The sequence below is a fragment of the Anoplophora glabripennis genome, unplaced genomic scaffold, assembly GCF_000390285.2.
Source record: "Anoplophora glabripennis isolate ALB-LARVAE unplaced genomic scaffold, Agla_2.0 scaffold85, whole genome shotgun sequence".
NCBI classification, from domain to species: domain Eukaryota; kingdom Metazoa; phylum Arthropoda; class Insecta; order Coleoptera; family Cerambycidae; genus Anoplophora; species Anoplophora glabripennis.
In genome coordinates this window covers 752,217-773,747 of record NW_019416361.1, presented here as the reverse complement: position 1 = coordinate 773,747, position 21,531 = coordinate 752,217, and the positions used below count along the sequence as shown (strand labels likewise).

At 32.6% G+C, this 21,531-nt stretch overlaps 1 protein-coding gene across 1 annotated transcript in view; it reads left to right on the top strand.

Moving 5' to 3' along the window:
• Positions 1 to 5,595: 5,595 nt before the first annotated feature.
• LOC108917148 (probable chitinase 10) overlaps positions 5,596 to 21,531 on the top strand; it is a 43,560-nt gene continuing 27,624 nt past the window's right edge. The window contains exons 1-6 of the mRNA XM_018723620.2: positions 5,596 to 5,763; positions 17,057 to 17,286; positions 17,537 to 18,039; positions 18,290 to 18,487; positions 18,544 to 19,037; positions 19,499 to 19,804. Coding sequence (XP_018579136.1) covers positions 5,746 to 5,763; positions 17,057 to 17,286; positions 17,537 to 18,039; positions 18,290 to 18,487; positions 18,544 to 19,037; positions 19,499 to 19,804 — 1,749 coding nt within the window. The 5' untranslated portion in view covers positions 5,596 to 5,745. The remainder of the gene's footprint in view (positions 5,764 to 17,056; positions 17,287 to 17,536; positions 18,040 to 18,289; positions 18,488 to 18,543; positions 19,038 to 19,498; positions 19,805 to 21,531) is intronic.

Sequence of the window (21,531 nt, the reverse complement as noted above, 5' to 3'; positions counted from 1 at the left end):
CAAAAAAAAAGAGCATCGGGTTGAATTAATTACCTGACCAATAATATAAAATTATAGTATGAACTGAACTAGTTTAAATTATTAGATTAGGAATAAAAATATAAAAATTCTATATTAGAAAATGAATAAGAATAATCTTTTCATTTTAGTATCAATTCTAATAAATAATAAAACGCAATATTACACAACACTTTTAATTTAAATTTTTAACTTAACTTTTTCCTTTTTCTCTGTTTGGTCACTATAATTTACTTTATCATAAAAGTAATTAGAAAAGTAATTAGAAAAGTAATTGCTAAATCCATTTTCCATGTAACTGTAATTAAATTAATATAATTCCTTTTTTAAAGAATATACTTTGTAATTGTAATTAGTTCCTTTTTTTAAAAAAGTAATTTGTAATTGTAACTATTTTTAAATTACAAGTAATTACCCAGCTCTGCACCCCTGGACTATTTCTTATGGGGCTACTTAAAGTCCAAAGTGTACGTTAATAGACCACATAATTTAGAAGAATTACAAAATTGTACCCCAGAAATAATTCATAATGTGCAAGAAGAATTTCTGCACAGACTTTCATATTGTCAAGAAGTCGGTGGGTGAGTTAATTTAGGTAGAAAACTTAATGAATTGTATTTGCTTGACATAGGAATTGTTATTTTTTTAATGAATAAAATTTATGTTTTCTAACATTCAATTGTCATTTACTCGAAAACTTTCCTATGTAAGATGGCAACATTTTAATACTGTCGAGTCGGATCGACTATGAAACGATCTTTCAGAATCAAGACAAAAATAGGGGGTTGCTATTTAAAAAAAATGTCGATGACGTCATTACTCGAAAACAAATGACGGTTGAAAATCGCCTTTTATGCTAAAATATGTATTTTTTAAATTAAAAATCGACCTATTCGAGGATTTTTCCCAAAAAATGTAATTAACAGTTTTCCAAATACCTACAGCGAGTATTAATATTGGGGAGTTTCATCACAACGTGACAACAGCGCTTAACCTGCTGATGCACACCACATGTACACGCGGCATACTTGTCCCACGGAAAAAATGTAAACAGCTATTATTGTGAAATATTTAGTAAATTTCAAGACAATTATTCTCCAGTTTCTAAATAAATAAAATAAAATGTATCGATTTTGTAGTACGAATTATGAATCTCTTAAAACAGAAGCTTAACTTTTAATCAAATTATGAATTTGAAAAATATGTAATTAAAGTACCAAAAAGCAAAATTCAGTAATTTATAAACGCACAAGTACAAAACAAACTACAACATATGCTCAAAATGTCCACCACCTCAAGAAAAGGAAATAGTGGTACGCAAAAAACACTCCGACACGGTCGAATCCAGATACGAACTGAATTGTGTATTGGTGGTTGCTGGACACCTTAGTACCTCGTGTTAGTAAACCGCCGCGCCGTTGTCACATTGCTCGATATGAATTTTATCGAATTTTAAATTTGTTACATCGCTAATTACTTTTTAGAATTAAGCATAAAGAAATTCAAAACAGTGACAAGCATTGTATTTTTATGGTATTCTATGCACCAGTTATGTCAATATTCGTTAATTAATCAAACTTTTGTACATTAAGTTGGAGATTTTGATAATTTTTTAGGAAAGGTTTTTTGTTTATTTTAATGTATTCTATCGTCTGTTAAAATTAAGGCAGTCAAACCTCTAACACCCTGTATGTATGAAATACTTAAAATCACAGCATTTTAGATTAAATAGCAAATATGGACATTATTCGTTCCATCTATAAAAATGATCACTGAATCCGGCACTCCCTAAACGTCAGAGAACACGATGACGAGTCCTAACATAACACACAATCCACCAAACAATAAGGATTGAATCATGTTCCATATTGTCCGCGTTTATCAGCTTATCTTTGTCCTGTTCCTATAATTACAATGATCCGCCATCCGACATCAAAGAACCATGAGGCAATGTCCTGCGTGAACCCGATCATAATTTATAAATTATTCAAATGTGCAATTTAAATTCTAAATTCAGATTTACACGAGTGGATCGGTGTTCCGATCGTACGGCATCACCAGGCGGTGACTCTTCTCCTGAAAAACTCTGGGCCGGGTTATTTTAAAGACGCCGGTAATATTGTTTGCTCGACTGACTACCGTTAATCCGCGTTGCGCTTGTAAAAACGTAATGATGGGCACTTTGTCAAATTTCGCTAATTTGCACCCGAGGGCCTCGTCTGTTGATCAAATATTATCTTTGCCTTTCTGTTCGGTCAGAAGTCTTGTCACAATGTTGTCCCAACCAGTTATCGAGGAGTGTTAGTTTGAAATAAATTATTACGCTTAATTCATATGGACGTAATGCAGCTGTTAAAATCTGAATATAACCACGTCATAAAGATCAAGTTTTGTGTATTTCCAGGTACCAATACAGGTTGATATTTATGATATTTAGTCAGTTTGAAAAGGTGAAAGAACATGTTAGGAGACAAACACTTGGAGAGTAACGGTAGACAAGCTTCAGGTCAAAATGATGATGATAAGTAAAAAACAATCAAACTGGTTAGGTCGCAAAAATTGCTGATGATTCTGATCAACTAAAAAAAATTGGAAACATCGTTCAACTTCTTATAAAACCTTGACTTCGATTAAACCAAAAAGAAAAAGAAAAAGTCAGTCAAAGAAAAAAATCCTAAATTTTTAGGTAACTTTCAAAAGGCTGTAAATTGGCGAAAAACAGTCGCAGAGCTGTAGAAGAAACAACAAGTTTCTAGTTTTACGATCTGAAAGATTTTTATTGTTTACCACCATTAAAAAATCATAAAACATCCAAACAAAAACAAAGTTGCGAATTTTCGCTAAACTTGAAATAACTACAAATATTGAATAGACTAAGGATATTTTCGGGTTTTTTAACCTCATAATATCTCAAAGAAACCCTCAAGAGTTCAGATAGCTGCGATTTTTCTTTCATTGTGATACGAATATAACTGAAATTGTCACTTACTAAAAATCAATTAAAGGATTAATTTTCCATCTTTTACTCACTTTTTTAAATGAAAATGTTTCCTTTTTTAAAAATTTGAAACAAATTTTTGAAAATAATTTTGAAAAATTTTTGAAAAAAATTTTGAAAAACTATTTTTAAAAAAAATATTGAAAAAAATTTAGAAAAAAAATTCAAAAAAATTTGAAAAAAGAAAAAAATGTAAAAAAAAATTTTGAAAAAAAGCTAATTTTTGAAAAAAAAAATTCTTTTTCTAAAAATTATCTAAGTAACTTGTATAGGAATGTTTTATGAAACTGTGAAAAAAATGCTAATTTTTGAAAAAAAAATTTCTTTTTCTAAAAATTATCGAAGTAACTTGTATAGGGATGTTTTATGAAATGATTCAATTCAATAAATTTTTTGCTAGAATAATTGTGATTTTATTTATTTATTAACTCGATTACAGTCCGTACAATATTTAATTTTGTAGTTAGAACTCCAAGAAAATAATAAGCCATAATAATGTTAAACCCCAAACTTTGTTTTCAAAGCCTTCTCAGTCAGAAAATGTAAATATCCTTGGTATTTTGAAAATTTTATATTTTCCGCAAATCTACACAAAAAATAATAAGTAAAGTTATATATTTTTGGAATGCATTATTAGCCCTCTTTCCGATTTCGAAATAAAATACAGGGTGATCCATATTAAAAAACTTAATTTGTGGTCATATCACAAAAACTAAAAATATTATCACATTTATTTTTATGCCATCGAATGTATCTCAAAAAAGTACCTGTAGAATGTTCAAACTGTGTTAAGATATCTTGAAAAGGAAACGAGAAAAGAGCACCAGTCGGTTTAGCCAAAAATCGGTAACAGATAGAGAGATTGTTATTCTCTCGAAAAAAGAGCTCTAGACTCGTCTATCAGATTTGCCCTATCTATGACCGACCAATTTGAAGCACCCTGTACATTTTTCGTCCGATAATTGGTACAATTTAGAAATACCAGATAACAACCCTGTGCAGAACCAAAGTTAATATTTAATTTTTGATAGAGATGTAACATTGTTTATAAGAGTGCTGTGAATATGACACTGTACACTTGATATTAACCTAAAATTTCATCAGCAGCAGCATTTTTTATTATCGACAAATACGATGTTTTGATACAGACGAACTTTACGAAAAATATTTGAGCTTAAACAACCTGTCACAACAACGCACCTTTTGGATTAGGATATAAAATGACACAATCGTATTATTTTGACCCAAAGATTAACTGATAAGTAATGTTTGTGGTGTTTCAAAACGCTATTCTAAACTACATCCAAACAATCCACACCCAAACCTTTCATTAGGACGTTACACTTACTCATTTCCCTCGTTTTGCAACAAAAATTTCCGTATTGTTCAAACAGGTACGCCGCACAGATATAGGAGGTAGGAGGAATCGGAGCATTATGTACTACCGTTCATAAAAATGAAGGTTGTCCCCGGGATAACTTAATTCTATATGATTTGAAACGAAATTGTTTATACAATTGTCAAAAAATGTTATTTCTAAACTGGTCAAAAAAACTACTTCACATTTTCGTAATCCTTCTATCCGCGTCATTGTATGTACTTGTCTACCTCTGATCTGAAGCTTCGCATCGATCAATATATTCGATACGTATCTAGCGGCACTCTCATGCCTGTCCTGTCGGCTTGGCGTGCCGGTTTTTTGCTGAGAGACATTGGCCATCCATTTCATTGTCGTTTGTGCATGTGTAAGTCACTTTGACGCTTTGCTTGGTCGAGTGTATGGCACATGTTTTTATGGTAGTCGCTAGCATTGTGCATCGTGAGCTAGAGGCTTGACCACAGATTTAACCTATTTCTGCTACTACAACGCGTATTACTAACATAATTTGGATTACTTATTACTGTTTGTTTACTTAATCGTGATCACAAAGCTTCCAAAAAAATTCTGAAGGTAATTAACATCTACTAGTGACCGCACGGATTAAATAATAGAGGCCGACAAGACTTTTACCCAACAACATGAATATACTTTCCCAAAGGAATTTGGTGCGCTAAATCGAATCCGAGGTTCAAATTACTTAATTGGCTCTGGTTTTCGAGATATCCTAACCTAAAAATGCCAAAATCGCGATTTTTTTTAAATAGTTGAGGTTATGTTACATGGAAAGATAAATTTTTTGCTCCGAAAATATTAAATTTATCACAAAAAGTCGTAGGACCTTTTATATTTTTGTGAAATAACACGAAAACAAATCGTCTCGTTTAAAAATAACAATTGTTTAAACATTTTCGTTTTAAACACTATGGAATCAAGTTATCCAACGGGCAAAATACATTTTTATGATCAGGACTAAATAATGAAGAAAATTATACAAAAAAATTTAGTCAGAATAGTTTTTGGAACTACGCCGATTCCTCCTAAACTGGTAATCTTAAAGTAATCATCAACAATGACTTTGTCACTGTCGGTTATATTTCGAGTATGTCTGGCAATGTGTAATAAAAACACGCCGAGAATTTAAATTCGACCCATTGTCACTCTTTATATTGGTCAGTGGCACGCACGTATTTTGTTTAAAGGATAATCGTCAAACGCTCGTTATTTGGTGCAGCAGCAAGCCGATTAATCGTGAATTTTGTTTGTTTCAGGGGGAGAATCTAAGACTGGTAGTTGTGATTTATACTTTTAGTCTCATGAGTGCATAATCTAGTTTCTGAACATTCCAGTTATGGAACTGCGATTAACCGTAAGTACATTTTTAATTTTTTTAAATGCCAAGTTGGGTTTTGTGTACAAAAAACATAAATTTCAAAATTCAAATATTTTTTTTAATAGTAATCCTTCTTAAATATGTATATACATTGTGTAACTAAATAAGTGTAAAACATTTAAGGGGGTGATTCCTCATCGAAAAAAAGATAGGATCTTTCATATAAAGAAACTTCATTGGAGCATCCCTTGTTAAGATACAGCCCCTTAAAGGGGGTACATAAAATTTGTTTAACAATTTTTTTCACAAGCACTAAACAAGTTACAATATTGAAATTAACCTGACATTTTCTACTACCAAAAAGACACTTAGCCAGTAATTTATTTGGTTTACCCCATGGTAGTAAGGGGTGGAAAACGCAACCCCTAAAATTTATTTCCAACGTAATTTTTTGTCTTATTATTTTTTTACCATTTAAAAAATTATTTCCGATAGCCTGTTTCATTCTAAAAAAAAATGTCTCTTGAATTTTTTGCCCAAATTAAACCAGTTCGCAGTAAAAAATTATTTTACGAACAACTACAGAGATACATCGTCATAAATGCGGACTGGATTTACTGTTATTTTGTAGTTACTACCTGCATTAAATGATTAAAGGGGAATAATCAAAACTAATTTAATAATAACAAAACATACAACATGTAGAAATCATAGTAAATGTTCAATATGTCTACCTTCAGACATTACGCATGCGTCTAGACGTCGGCGCATTGAGCCACGTATTCGCTCAAATATTCCTGGAGTCTCTCTAATTACCCTGCACGCATCGATAATGCGGTTTCTTAAGTCCTCTACATCGCGAACAGGAGTACGATAAACCAAATGCTGCAAATGGCCCCAAGTAGACAAATCCAGAGGATTGAGATCCGGGGATCGAGCGGGCCAATTCTGTGGTCCTCCTCGACCTATCCACTGATTTGCATATGTTTCAGTTAAATGCTGACGTGCTACTTGACTAAAATGGGCGGGAGCCCCATCATGCATAAAAACCATATCCCTTCTGACGCCCAAAGGAACTTCCTCCAGCAGTACGGGATGCACTTCTCTTAAAAATTGAACGTATGCCTCACCATTTAATCGAGGAGGTAGAAAATGAGGCCCAATTAAATAATCCCCAATAACTCCGACCCACACGTTAAGAGAAAACTGTTCTTGATGGTTAGTTTCGACAATAGCGTGAGGGTTTTCATCAGCCCATATGTGGTAATTATGAAAATTAATAATCTTGTCCCGAGAAAAACTACATTCGTCTGTGAATTCGATCGTCTTCAGAAAGTCACGATTTCTTCTAATCATTTCCAGCATCCAATTGCAAAATTCAAGACGGTTCGGAAAGTCTCGCGGTAACAGTGCCTGTACTCGTTGCAGATGGTAAGGGTATAAGAGATGTTCCTTTAAAATTCGAAATACCGTCATATGATCAACATTTAGCTGGAAAGCAATCTTTCTAGTACTGGTAGTAGGTTGTTCTTCTATCAAATTAAGTACTGCTGCCTCAAGCTGTGGTGTTCTTACTTCTCGATGGCGACCACAATCCTGCGTTCTTTTGTTGAATGAACCATATTCACGTAATCGTTGATGAAGTCAGACAAATATTCTATGTGAAGGATGCTGCCGTTGAGGATACATTTCAGCATATCTTGTAGAAGCTTCTAACCCATTCCCCTGCGACAGACCGTAAACGTAATGCATATCAGCCATTTCCTCATTTGTGTATGCCATTTTAATAACAAGTGAATTATTAAAGTAACAAATTAAGAACAGAACAATACACAATTAGTATTACTTCAATTTCAAAAATTTACAAACTGACAGCTTGATTCCAATTTAATTGTCAGTATCGCTAATGGCGGCCTACTAGATAAATTAGTTTCGTATTTTCGTTTTATGGCGATATGTATCTTGTTCGTAAAATAATTTTTTGCTGCGAACTGGTTTAATTTGGGCAAAAAATTCAAGAGACATTTTTTTTTAGAATGAAACAGGCTATCGGAAATAAATTTTTAAATGGTAAAAAAATAATAAGACAAAAAATTACGTTGGAAATAAATTTTAGGGGTTGCGTTTTCCACCCCTTACAACCATGGGGTAAACCAAATAAATTACTGGCTAAGTGTCTTTTTGGTAGTAGAAAATGTCAGGTTAATTTCAATATTGTAACTTGTTTAGTGCTTGTGAAAAAAATTGTTAAACAAATTTTATGTACCCCCTTTAAGGGGCTGTATCTTAACAAGGGATGCTCCAATGAGTTTCTTTATATGAAAGATCCTATCTTTTTTTCGATGAGGAATCACCCCTTAAATGTTTTACACTTATTTAGTTACACCCTGTATAATTTTCTAACCATATAATTAATTCTTGAAAATTATTTATTTTCTGGGATACTGGTCAAAATAAACACTATAGTTTATAAAACTAATTTTCATCCAAAAATTGTTTCGGGTTTTATCACTTCCTCAGATAACAGCATCAAAACATGAATTATTATTATAAAATAATCCTAAAAATGTGTAATTTTTTGAAAAATTATACAGGGTGTCTCATAATTAGCTGCCAACCCTGAACAGGCCGATTCTATGATCAAAACTAAGTAAAAAAGTTCATATGAACATGGGTCCGGAAATGCTTCCTAAGGGCACAGGGACCCATTGAAGAGGGAGGAATGGAAATCATTTTTTTGCAATATCTCTCAATCGCGTTGTGATAAATGAATGAAATTTGGTATACACAGCTAAATTTTGATGAGCAATTTGATGGACTAATCCATTTATTTCCACAAGGTCCATTGGGGTGGGTACGGGGGGGCCCTTGGTACTTTGCGTGTGTAACTTTTTCATCTTTGACTTTTTAACAAATTGGACAGCAAATTCCGTTTTCCCGAACTGTTTTACGTTAAAAAGGTACTCTTGTTTCAAATCGTTATCTTTAACGGTTTCTGAGAAAATCGCTCTTGAATTAATCCCACTTTGGTCAATTTCATAGTAATTTAAACAAAAAAAAATAATAATAATTTTCCTTTCCTCTCTTTTCCATTTAAAGGATTAATTTTTATTTAATTTAATTTTTTATTATTATTTTTTTATTAAAATTAGATTAAATTTAAACAAAAAAATTTTTTTTGTTTAAATTACTATGAAATTGACCAAAGTGGGATTAATTCAAGAGCGATTTTCTCAGAAACCGTTAAAGATAACGATTTGAAACAAGAGTACCTTTTTAACGTAAAACAGTTCGGGAAAACGGAATTTGCTGTCCAATTTGTTAAAAAGTCAAAGATGAAAAAGTTACACACGCAAAGTACCAAGGGCCCCCCCGTACCCACCCCAATGGACCTTGTGGAAATAAATGGATTAGTCCATCAAATTGCTCATCAAAATTTAGCTGTGTATACCAAATTTCATTCATTTATCACAACGCGATTGAGAGATATTGCAAAAAAATGATTTCCATTCCTCCCTCTTCAATGGGTCCCTGTGCCCTTAGGAAGCATTTCCGGACCCATGTTCATATGAACTTTTTTACTTAGTTTTGATCATAGAAACGGCCTGTTCAGGGTTGGCAGCTAATTATGAGACACCCTGTATATGCAATTTCTTGTAATTCGAAATCTAGCAACACCATTTCAGTTTATTTGTAATATTTAGTTGCATAGTTTTCATTATGTTGTTCTTTTCAAAACATTCCATAAATTCGTGCAAATATGAATATCTTCCTCATAATTGAAAATACCTAAGCCTACTAATATATTGTTTTAGATGATGCATTTCTAAAAAATTCTACTAGATATTTTTTAATAGTATATTATTCAACGAGCGTATAATGATGGGTATTATTCACGAGGTGAAGTTTACAGGCGAGTGGCCTAAATCACCGAGTGAATAATACCCATTATACGGGAGTAGAATACTATACTTTATCCACGACTACTAAATATTTTTGTTGAAGTTTTTTTTGAAATGTTTCGAAAAACATGGTATGTTAAGAAACAGATATACGACTCGCACATATGAAGTCGCTGATGGCTCAGTGTAGATGCTCTTTCCCTTCCAACCGCGGGTCCCGGGTTCGAATCCGGTCTAGGAAAATTCACTTTTTTAATTTTTTTTTTATATGTACAGCACTGAATTGAAAATATTTAGTGGTTTACACGATAAAATTTTAAAAACGGATTGTTTGTAGCAGAACAATATAATATTATAGCTAAATTAAGGAAGCATCTGACAGTAGTGATTAATGACTCATTAATCACTGCCGTGATTAATGGGTATTATTAAGGTCGCAAACAGACGTATAATGGGTACATTATACAATAGTCGTGGATAAAAGCAATTTAACACCGCGTCATTATTCTACACTTTGTTTGGCCTACTGAGATTTTTCTTCTTTTAATTACTAGATTTAAGTGTGTAAGAAAAAATGTAACTTGTTTTTCCTCTATCTGATATTTTGGTAACCATGAAAAAAAAATAATTGAATACATTTTTATGAAACTTTTTTCCTAATCAAAAATGTACCAAAAAGCAGACAAATAAAAAATACACATATCACGCACTTCAGTAAGTTGTTTTAAAAATCAATCTCCTTCCATTTTCATTACAAAGAATGACATTTCGTTTTTAATTAATTTTGACAGTTAACATTTGTTTATCTGTACCAGGTCTGTTCAGAAAATAGCCGAACTTTTTTAATTACACGCTAATGGAGAAATTTAGTTATAAGCAGTTGGCAGCATTGCGTTACACATAACCTTCTCTGTACCACATGTTCTTGGATTGTTGATATCTCATTTAGTTTCCGTGATGTTGTTATTTGAGTTCAACATATTTAAGTGCTAGCGACAATTTTTGAAATGTGCGATTTTCTGCAACGTAAAATTTTGCGTGGAACTGGGGAAAACTTTCACGGAAACGTTTCAACTTTTGAAACAAGCTTACGGAGATGATGTTCTGGCTCGTATGCAATGGTACGAATGGTTTTCATGACTTAAAAATGGTCGACAGTCAATTGAATATCATCCTCGACCAGAAAATCCGTCGACTTCTACTGATGACTCTCACGTTCAAAATGTCAACGATCTGCTGCGTGCAAATCGTACATTGACTGTCAGTGAAATTGCAAAGGAGGTGTCTCAGCATATCAGGTCATGCTATGAAATTTTGACTGAAAAATTGAGCAAAATTTATTCCTCGTTCTATAAAAGAAAGTTTGTGGACAACTCCTTCAATGACGATGAAAATTCATTCAAAGGATCATAATGGGAAATGAAAGCTGTGTTTACGGATACGACGCCAAGACAAAAGTTCAATCATCACAATGGATTGGCAAATGATCTCTATGCCCCAAGAATATTAAAGTGAAGTTGTTTTTTTTTTCGACTTTAATGGAATTGCGCATTTTGAATTATTGCCTCAAGGTGAAACAATGAACTGTCTCAAACTCGAAAGATTGAAAATGGAGCTTACCTCATCCCATTTAACACCACGTGTACCAAATTTTATTATTTTTTTTTTTTCTCACAATAGGCCCGTACTATCTAATTTGAGACACCCAATACTATTAAGGCGTTTTATAACTGTTACCTCAAAAAATCCGTAATATTAAACTTAAATGTACGAAGAATGTAACTAAAAAAAAAGTATTATCTGACTAAGAAGTCATTAAAATTAAAATTCATTTGTTTATTTAAAAGTTAATTAAAAAAATGATAATAAATAAGTTAACTTTTTATTTTTTACTAAATATAAATATTACACAAGAAATGTTGAAAATTTCACTAAAATGGTTTTCACACAATTAATTTTTTAATTTAGTCCCTAAAAAAATTGTTAAAATGAAAATTTTGAAAAACGGTTTTAGGGTATCATTGTTGGTAATGATTACTTCTGATTAAAATATATGAAATCAAATTCCGTGATCAAGTGGAAAATGAGGGTCCACTTAGCATGATTTGACTCATTGTTAAAGCAGTTTCTTGTTCTCAATAAAAATTTCTATCATATCACGAATCGTTCACATAACTAATATGACAAAAACAAAAGAAATAAATAAGTAAATAAGGTAGAAAAAATACCTTTGTTTGGTTTTACTGGAATATCTCGAAATGCACAAGATAAATAAATTGTAAACGACAGCTAAAGTAATCAGTAATCACCTAAATCCAGTCTATCATCAGTAGCAGTAGACACTTCGTATTTTTCTCTGTAATCATCATATTGCAAGTAGTGTATCTTTATGATAATTTTATTTGAGCAGTCCACATATTTAATGTCAGACGATAAGAAGCTGCTACAGGTTTTTAAATGAATTTTAATGTTTCTCCTCGGGTATCTTGAACTTGATCTTGAAGAAAGGCACGCTATTTATTATTAACATAACGCAGACAGCTACGCTGTTGTGACAGAACATCTTGTATCTAATGAGGTGGATTTAAGTGCATGTTAATTATACTCGTAAATAAAGAATATCGTATCTTTGGCAAATTAGTTTTTAATGTTTATTTACTAATTTTCAAAACTAGTATTGAATAAATAGAATGTACCTACCTACAGCACCTTGTATGTATTTTGATTACACTAATATTCATTTAACAACCTTTTTCGGGCGTAGTTTTAGTGACTAAAGTGTCACATTTACAGCTTAGACATTAGGATCATTTTTACTACCGCTGAATTAAAAATTAAAATTTACTCTTTAACGAAAGTAATTTTATTCATTGTAATCATTTATAGTGAAATTGGAATAGCCTGTAAGGGATATCCCTTGTCCTGTTTGTTCTGAAACATTTACTTCGTCTATGTAGGTTGAAGTGTTTTCACTAGTGAATTCTCCAAAGTTAGTGGAGTCAAGATAGATTTTGACTTCGCCAAATTACTGGAAAAGAGAACTTTTTATTTTTCGCTTTGTAAAGTTGTCAGAAACAACATATTACAAAGTTACCAACTGTAGAGTGTACGCTAAATTATTTATTTAACAAATTAACAAAGAAGAGCAAAAACTCGATGAGATTTAAAAATTAATTATTTTGTAATACATTTGTTTTTCAAAAAATTAAACATATTTTCAATGAAACCTCTTGAATTTTCATTTTCCGACTTCATATTCTTGTTCAGCGACATCCAAAACCCCTATATTGTCAATTTGAAAGAATTCGACTTAAAATTCATTGAATTATTTTAAATGTTCTTAAAAAAACTATTTATTAATGTTTAAACAATTAAAAACCAATTAGCGTACAAAAATAAGTTTATGACTTTTTTCTAATACTTATCCCCAAGTAATTTCAAAAGGTCCTAGGAAAATCCATGCTTCCCATAATTATTTCGAAATAATGCGTAATTTGAAGCTATCTAAACTCCACTAAGTGGTTGAATTATTTAAAAAATCGCTTCCAGCACTTGATATACTTGAAGTAGAGAAATTTTTTTTGCTAACAACCGATTTAATTGTTATGGACTGCTCAATATACCCTTCAGCTACCGTGGAAGATTTCCATCCACCATGAATTTAAATAAATACGTGAGCATCCTTCAATTTGCGCAAAACAGAAACTTGTTTTGGCATTTTCACAAATGTATGAATTCCGATTATATGAAGTTCTATCATCTTGTAACAGTTCCAAGCTTGCTAACAAAGTCGTTAAACCTTTATTTTATGAAGACATTTCCATTTTAAATGTATTTATATAAATCAGCAGCTACTTACTTGTTTAAAATCACCAACGCACAAATAAATATATTATAAGTATCTGAGTCATATAAATATGAATTATTTATATGCTTAACGAAATTTTGCATAATCTATCTATTTGCATTCGACACAGCTTCATCATATTATACTTGGCTATTGTTACAATTATACAATTGTATTCAAGAATACTTATAATTTTTTATACGTTAAAATGTCGATTTCCAAAGATTCTTCTAAGAACATGCATGTCATTTTTCTTTATTGTCCATGAGAACAATCGGTGTTAATTCGAATACCATATTGCGGTTAGCATCTTTAAAGCAACTATAAAATAATCAGAAATAGATATAGCATTAAAAGGAATTAACGAAAACAATAAGAAATAATCTTCTACCAGATGTTTCTTTCTATTGGGTGCCAAATATTTTCGTTTCGGTTTCCTGCGACCAATTTTATATCCTTATGTATTCACCTGATGAATTTGTGATGGCTATAGCGATAGCGAATCAATTAGGTCAACAGCGACTTTATAATTAGACAGTGTCCATGATCAGTGCATTTTCCTCGTCTTTGTCAAGGTAACGACACCCAAATGGGTATGGTGCCAAAACCGTATTCATACTTTCTATCTATACTCATCAGTACATCACCATCAGGGAAGGGCTTGTTCAAGGTCAAATGTTGATGGAAAGGAACGTGGCAAATAACCTTGACAAAATACCTGTTGAATTTTAAAAAACTAAAAAATTTGTTTTACTTTTTGTTATTGGAATACCATCAAAACAAGCGCAAGTGGAATGCCAATTTTATATTACATTACTAACACGTTTTTGGACAAAATGGGATTTCAAGGTATCTCAATGTAATATTTCCTTTGTACCTAAATGAGTTAGAATGAAAGTAAAAAGTGCACTAAATTAAATTTTGGGGCTGATTTCGACTAGCGTTGTTAATTTTTAGTAAATGTCACGGTATGAAACCTGTCTCTATGATATAGAGCAAGTAAACTTACATTTTTGAAATGGTGTTGATGATATTGGTGCATTGGCTATGATCTAGAAAAATGGAATTTTTTCTATATCCCAATGATACATAACTTATGGGTTACTTCAATAAAGTAAAAAAATACAAATACATTTTGAATTTTTCATTGAGTTGGCTATGATGGAAATTGGAGATTTAAAAAAAAACTCTCAGTTCATTTCCTATAGAAGTAAAAATATAAACATTTTTTGAATAACATTTTTGCTCCTCTATTCGAATACTTTTTGTCTTTCATCAACTATAATCAGTTTATTTTTTATAAATAAAGACGAGTTACTATTTTCACGCCATTGTATTCATTATTTACTTTAGAATGCAATAAAAAACATGTGTCTGTGTTTAGTAACGTTTCAGATCGAGAGACTCATAATCAGTGTCGTTTTTCTTCAAAGATATATCGATATTTCGTAATGTTATATTCAAAACCTTTCATAATTTCTAAAATATAAACAAAAATAATGAAATCTTAAAACATAACTTACATTAGAATAAAACTTACAAGAGGTATAAGAACTATTTAACATTTTTTCCAAATTATTTAGTTTTTATTCTAATATAAATTTTAGTTTCATTGAGATTTGTTTATTTTTTAATAAATTAAGAGATTTTCAGAAATGTAATAATAACAATTTTTTTATAAAAAATAGCAGCATCCAAAGTATTTTATTCGACTATATGGATTAGGGTGGCCCAAAAAAACGAATATATTTATTTTCGTGTCTCTTGTGAAAATATGTTAGTTTATGATGTTTTAAGAGCCCCCTCAAAAAATCAACTGAAAAAAAAAATTTTTAGAGGTCGCTCAAGATTTTTTAAAATTTCCAAAATCGTCAAAAATTGTTTTTTTTCTCGCTATTTTATCATTTGCTAGGTTGAAAAAAATCTCGCTTCTGAAAATTTCAAATCGATATTTTAATTTCTAAAGGTCACTCATAATTATTTTAACTTCAAAATTAGTGTACCTAAAATGTTTTCGAGCGACCTCTAAAAATAAATATCAACGAACTAATAATTTGTTTATTGAATTTGATGAACAAAAGAATAGAAATATGTAAATCACGAGACACTTAAAAAATTTCTCGAGGCAAAATTTACTACCGCACTGAGTATCAAATATTTATAATTTTTTAATTTTTTTAAAATNTATGTATGTTTGAGAATGTTCGTCTATCTGGTGTGACTCTATTCGGGAAACGCTCTTGATATAATCGTTTAGCCTCTGGCGCTCTGCCATCAGCCAAGCCATACATGTAATGAATGTCTGCCAACTCTTGATTAGTAAACTCAACCATTATCAAATAACACTGTACAGGTATTTTAAGTATCAAAATTGAGTTGAATGAACTGAACTGTCAAAATTAATAAATCACAACAGTAATCAACAACCACAGCCTACTAGGTAATCTTTATATCATGCTTTCTGTTTGGCTCAATGTGGGTTAGTATGTTGTTCTTTATTTTTTTACTAAAAAACAGTGCAAGATAAGAAAAAAACTCAAGAGATCTTTTTTATTACAAAATAAAGCACCATTTATACAATAATTTTTGTTTTTCAAAAATGCAGTGGCGTATCATTTTTTTCATTCAAAATAATGAGGTTGAAGTTAATTGGGACGCCACTGGTTAAAAATGAAAATTCGTTTATTATGCAAAAGACGTGTCTCTGCACCTAGTTTACACATACTAAGTTTTATAAAACTATCTAATTTAGTTTCGGAGTTATTAAAAAAAAAAAACAATTTTACAAACAGATATTCATCACCCTGTATATCAAAAATAAAGCGAAAACGGACCTATGTTTCTATGAACTTTTTGTCTTAAAATCACGCACAGATTAACACCCTTCAATATTGACATCCAGTTATGAAACACCCTGTATATTCCGAATTAGGCAATTTTATTCCAATTTAACTATTTCTTTTAACTCTGATGAAAATGAATGTTTAATACTTGCTATTTTCGCTTTATTATAAACTTTTACAATAACCTCATTCAAACTTATTTTTTTTTAACAAACTAGTCAAAAAATTTTCTTTGATATCCGATAACAAATGCAAATGATATTTATCCTCATAGACAAGATTCTTAACCGATGATACGCGGAACACAACTACCCCGTTGACTACATGCTCCAACTAGCATTGAATTACACCAACAATAACAAGTAAACAGCTAGTACTAAATATTACCTTTTCGTTTTCACATTTTACTTGAAACTGTTCAGGTAACCTCCTTGCAAATGGGGTTAATAAATACTAATATTGTTAAATCCATAGATCTAATAATATACTATTAAATCTATGGTTAAATCACTTCGAACGCATATCAAATCAACTCGAAAACAAACGATGTCATCAAATATCTGTTGTGACAGTTGAATTTACTTTGAAAATCAAACTGGGGAGAGTGTCAACAGTTTTTTAATATTTGCTGCAGCAACTGAGATGTGCGTCTAAAAATTCCGCATGTCCCATTATTTTATTATCTTTCTTGTTTTATTATTTTATTTAGTTTAAATATTGTTTATTCTCATTTACAGATATGTGCAGTACTTACCTTCTACGTATCGTTAACCGATGAAAAAGTAGTTAGAGTAAAACGAAGCCAGCATGTTCCTCCTTTAGAAGCGCCTACTTTTAGGAGGGATTCGGTGGAACACCCACCCATTTTTGATCGTTATACCGATAGGAGTTCGTACTATACCGTCCTAGAGGAATACGGATCCAGAAGTCTACCACTGAGGGCTGCTGTGGAAAGCATTCCAAATGTGTGAGTAGGGAATAGCTAAATTTTAATTGCGACATTTCTTACTATTGTTGCGAGGGTAGAATGAAGAATAAAATATGTAGTCTTACTTCTTAGTACTGGTCTTCCATTAAGAGGTTTCATTTTAAATGTTTAAGAAAGCAAGTACGTAATACTGATATTTTTTGTCCAACACAAAGTACATACCATATGGAAGACTTTCTTGGATTACCGCATCTAAAACTAAATCAATGCATATTTTTTTTGTTATCAGGCTACAGACGTCGAAGCGCCTCCCACTAAGAGACGCCGTGGAAAAAAGACCTCCGCCAGATGAACCCTTCGACTCGGTAGAAGACCTAGGCGAAGCAAACTACAACTTCCTCCCGTACCAGAAGGTACAACCATCTGGCAAACTAGATTTCTCTTCCACCAGCGAAAAAACTCCACATCAGGATACCCCCAAAATCGAGACCAGTTTTAATCCTTACAGCTCCCTACCTCAATACCAGCACGTACCTCCTCAATATGTGCCAAATCAGTACCTCTACACACCCCACAACTTCGTGTATTCTGGTCCACAGCCACACTTCTACCAGAGTCAGACGTTGTATTCGCCGCTGCAATTCTTCAGGAATGTCATAGGCGACTATAGGAGCGCTACCCCGTACAGAATAGACAACAGTTTCCAGCAGCTGCTGGTGAGTCCCGCTGTGCCAAGAGGGAGGAGTCTAGGGGCCGAGAATCCGTTACTTAGGAGAGGAGGTGAAAAACTAGGTACTTGCTGATTAAATTATTGAAAGTTCTTAGTAAATCCTGCTACATCCTTTAAATCTCAGTACAGCCTACTAAATCCTTCTAAAACCCAGAAATTCTACAATTAATTCTCCGTAAATCCAACAAAAAATCATCTAACCCCAAAAAAAATCATTTGTGAACATGAACTGCCACTTTCTTTATAATTCCATTGGTTTCCATTAACAAAAAATGTATGTGTTCGAAAACTAAACGAATAATCCCACTTCAGAAAGAAACTATGGTGCCATGAACAAAAAAATCGTCTGCTACGTGGAAGGAAAAGCGACGTACAGGAAGGAACCCCTTAACTTTAGCCCTGAAGAGATGGATCCCTTCGCGTGCACTCACGTTATCTACGCTTATGCTTCCGTAGATCCGCACACTTTCGAAATGATGTCAAACGACGAGGAGTTCGATATAGTTCAAGGTAAATTCCTTTTAGAACTTTAACTGGTAGATAGTCTAAGCTGTAAACATTTTCAGGTGGATACCGCGCCATCACCGGCTTGAAACGCCTCAACCCCAACCTGAAGGTCCTGATATCCCTTGGGGGAGGCAGAGAGGACGGCTCCCACCGCTTCAGCAGCCTCATCTCCAGCGCTCGCAACAGACGCGACTTCATCCGCTCCGCCATCTCCTTCATCAAGCAATACGACTTCGATGGTATGGACATCCACTGGCAATACCCAGGGGCCGAGGAACTGGGCGGCCACGTCACCGACAAGGAGTTCCTGACCCTGTTCTTGGAGGAACTCTCGGAAATCTTCAAGGAACGCGGGTGGTTGCTCGTGGTATCCGCGCCTGCCTCCAGGTTTAGGATCGAAGACGGTTTCAACCCGTCTTCCTTGGGGAACGCCGTGGATTTCGTGAACGTGCAGGCGTATGACTTCCACAGGGATCGGGAACCGGTGGCGGATCACCATTCCAACTTGCACGCCAGGCATCAGGATAACGGGCTCAATTTATTTTTGAGTGTGGTAAGTAAGGAACTATGTTTTTCCGGATTTTTGACTGATAATATGATATTTTACTAAATTCAAAATCGTTTACGAATATTAAGTATATTAAAAGTACAATTATTCAACTTGAAGATAACAACAAGAAATTTATTCGATTCTACTTGTTCTTCCTGAAAAGTATTATGATTCTCTATCTGCATTCCTGAATTCAAAATTACATGCATTTATTATGCATTAGTCTGACGAATGTTTTGACAAAAAGTACATCAACAGTGTCACGTCGCTTGTCATGCACGTCGCACATCACAAGTCACACACGTCACATGTCACAGATCCCACACGTCACACATCACACGTTACACATCACACGTCAAACGCGTCACACGCTCGTCTTGTTCTACTTACCACTAAAATAAGATCCTCTCCAAATTTGTAATTACCGTATACATATCTCTACAACTCATGTTTTCTTCCCAAAGGACTACGCTGTAAAATTCTGGCTGAAGAAGGGACTTCCGCGGTCGAAACTGGTCCTGGGCATTCCATTTTTCGGACGGTCCTTCACCCTCCAGTACTCCAACGATACCGGCATTGGATCGCCCATCATAGGTCCCGGAAAAGAGGGATTCTACACGCAGAACCCCGGATTCTTGTCCTACTTCGAGATTTGCGAAATGGAGCTCAACGAGGGATGGTACCGGCACGAAGACGGCGTGGGGTCCCCCTATCTCGTGAACGGCAACCAGTGGGTGGGTTTCGACGATGAACGGAGCATAAGGAAAAAGGTGAGATAGTCATATTGTAATACAGTTATTTAGAGAGGGTGATTTCATTTTACAGGAATTGATCTAATTCAAAACTTGTAGATCATACAAAAATGTACAATTCTTGTAAAGGTCACTTTTTACGATAACCTCAAAATTTCCGAGATAAATGCGAAGAACAGGTTTTTTCTGATTTTTTTTATTTCTCATTTCTGGAAAAATAACTTAATTTTGAAGAAACTTGTTGAAAGTATACCTTTCTGTGTCTTAAATAAACACAAATTTTTTTAGATAAAAAAATCAAGAAATTATATTCATTTTTTCCGGTCTGAAACACTTTTTTTTTCAAAGAAAAATTCTACTTAGGAAAATCACCGTACAGAGTTCTGCCAGTGGTCATTTTTTTCGATTTGACATATACTTTATGGTGAAATAAAAAAAATCTGTTCAAAAACATACTGAAAAATGCAAAAAAAAATGTCGCACAATTGTTGTGTTGAAATATACTCAAGTTACGTAAACAAAAACATTCCCATCCTTAGATACTAATGCCTACTTGTAATGTGTTTACCTCTCTAGCCCAACGACCCCTAGGTCATAAATTAAAATGCTTATAAACATACGGAGATATATTATAGCACTGGGCTTGGGAAAGACTTTTAGTTTCTAATCTGATTTGATACCGAATAGATGTGCTCTCTGAATAAGTGAATAAACAATATCTTTTAATTATTAAAGTGTTTTAGTTCTATCCATAATTCCAACAATGAGTTTTTCAGTAATTGTTGATGATTTGTTTAAATTTAAAAAAAAATTCAAAAACTGATTACACCATTCAATTCTACGGAAAAAAATACAAAAAAACTGTGTCTCATTGTTTGACCCAAAACTTTATTTGTGTACAGTAGGTATTGCTATAAACATCTAAGTCGAATTACAAATGTACAAATGATAAATTATCTCTGGATAATTTGAGATTTTAGCAATACTGTTATGCCATCATCCAATAGATATTTTGGAAGCGTTCAGAGCCGTATCAGGAAAAGTTTTAAATGATAGCTAAAAGAAGCTAAAAACTTTTTTTACAATATTAATTCAGAATTAAAAATTACATTAGATTTTGTGATGGCCCCTCGAAGACGGAACGTTGGATTGCAAAAATCTTAACGCCATTGTATAGAGCGAAAAAACTTGCAATGTAAATATGCAATTTATTTTAAAACTCGTTTTCAAATAAAGCCAGAAAAAAATTAAACAATTTTCCTAAATTTCTAACTTCCCTGAATTTTAAAACTTTCTAAGCGGCATATTGTTAGGTAGGTATAAAAAAAAACAACTTTTTTCTAATCTGAGCCACCCCTTATCTCTTACCGTTTCCTAGATCCTAATGCTTCCCATCCTTATCTTGGACACACTGTATACCTATGAATTCATGAAAATTAAAAAAAAAATAAGTACATAATCGATCCTACGGAAAAAAAATTATTTATTTTATTTATTCACTATTCGACTTATGTTTATAGCAATACTGTACAAAAATAAAGTTTTGGGTCAAACAATGCGACAGTTTTTTTTTAAATTTTCCGTACAATTGAATGGTATAATCAGTTTTAGATTTTTTTAAATTTAAACAAATTATCAACAATTACTGAAAAATTCATTGCTGCAAATCATTTTTTACTTTTTTGCATTTTTGAGTATATTTTTGAACTGTGATTACAAATTTTTTTATTTCACCAAAAAGTATA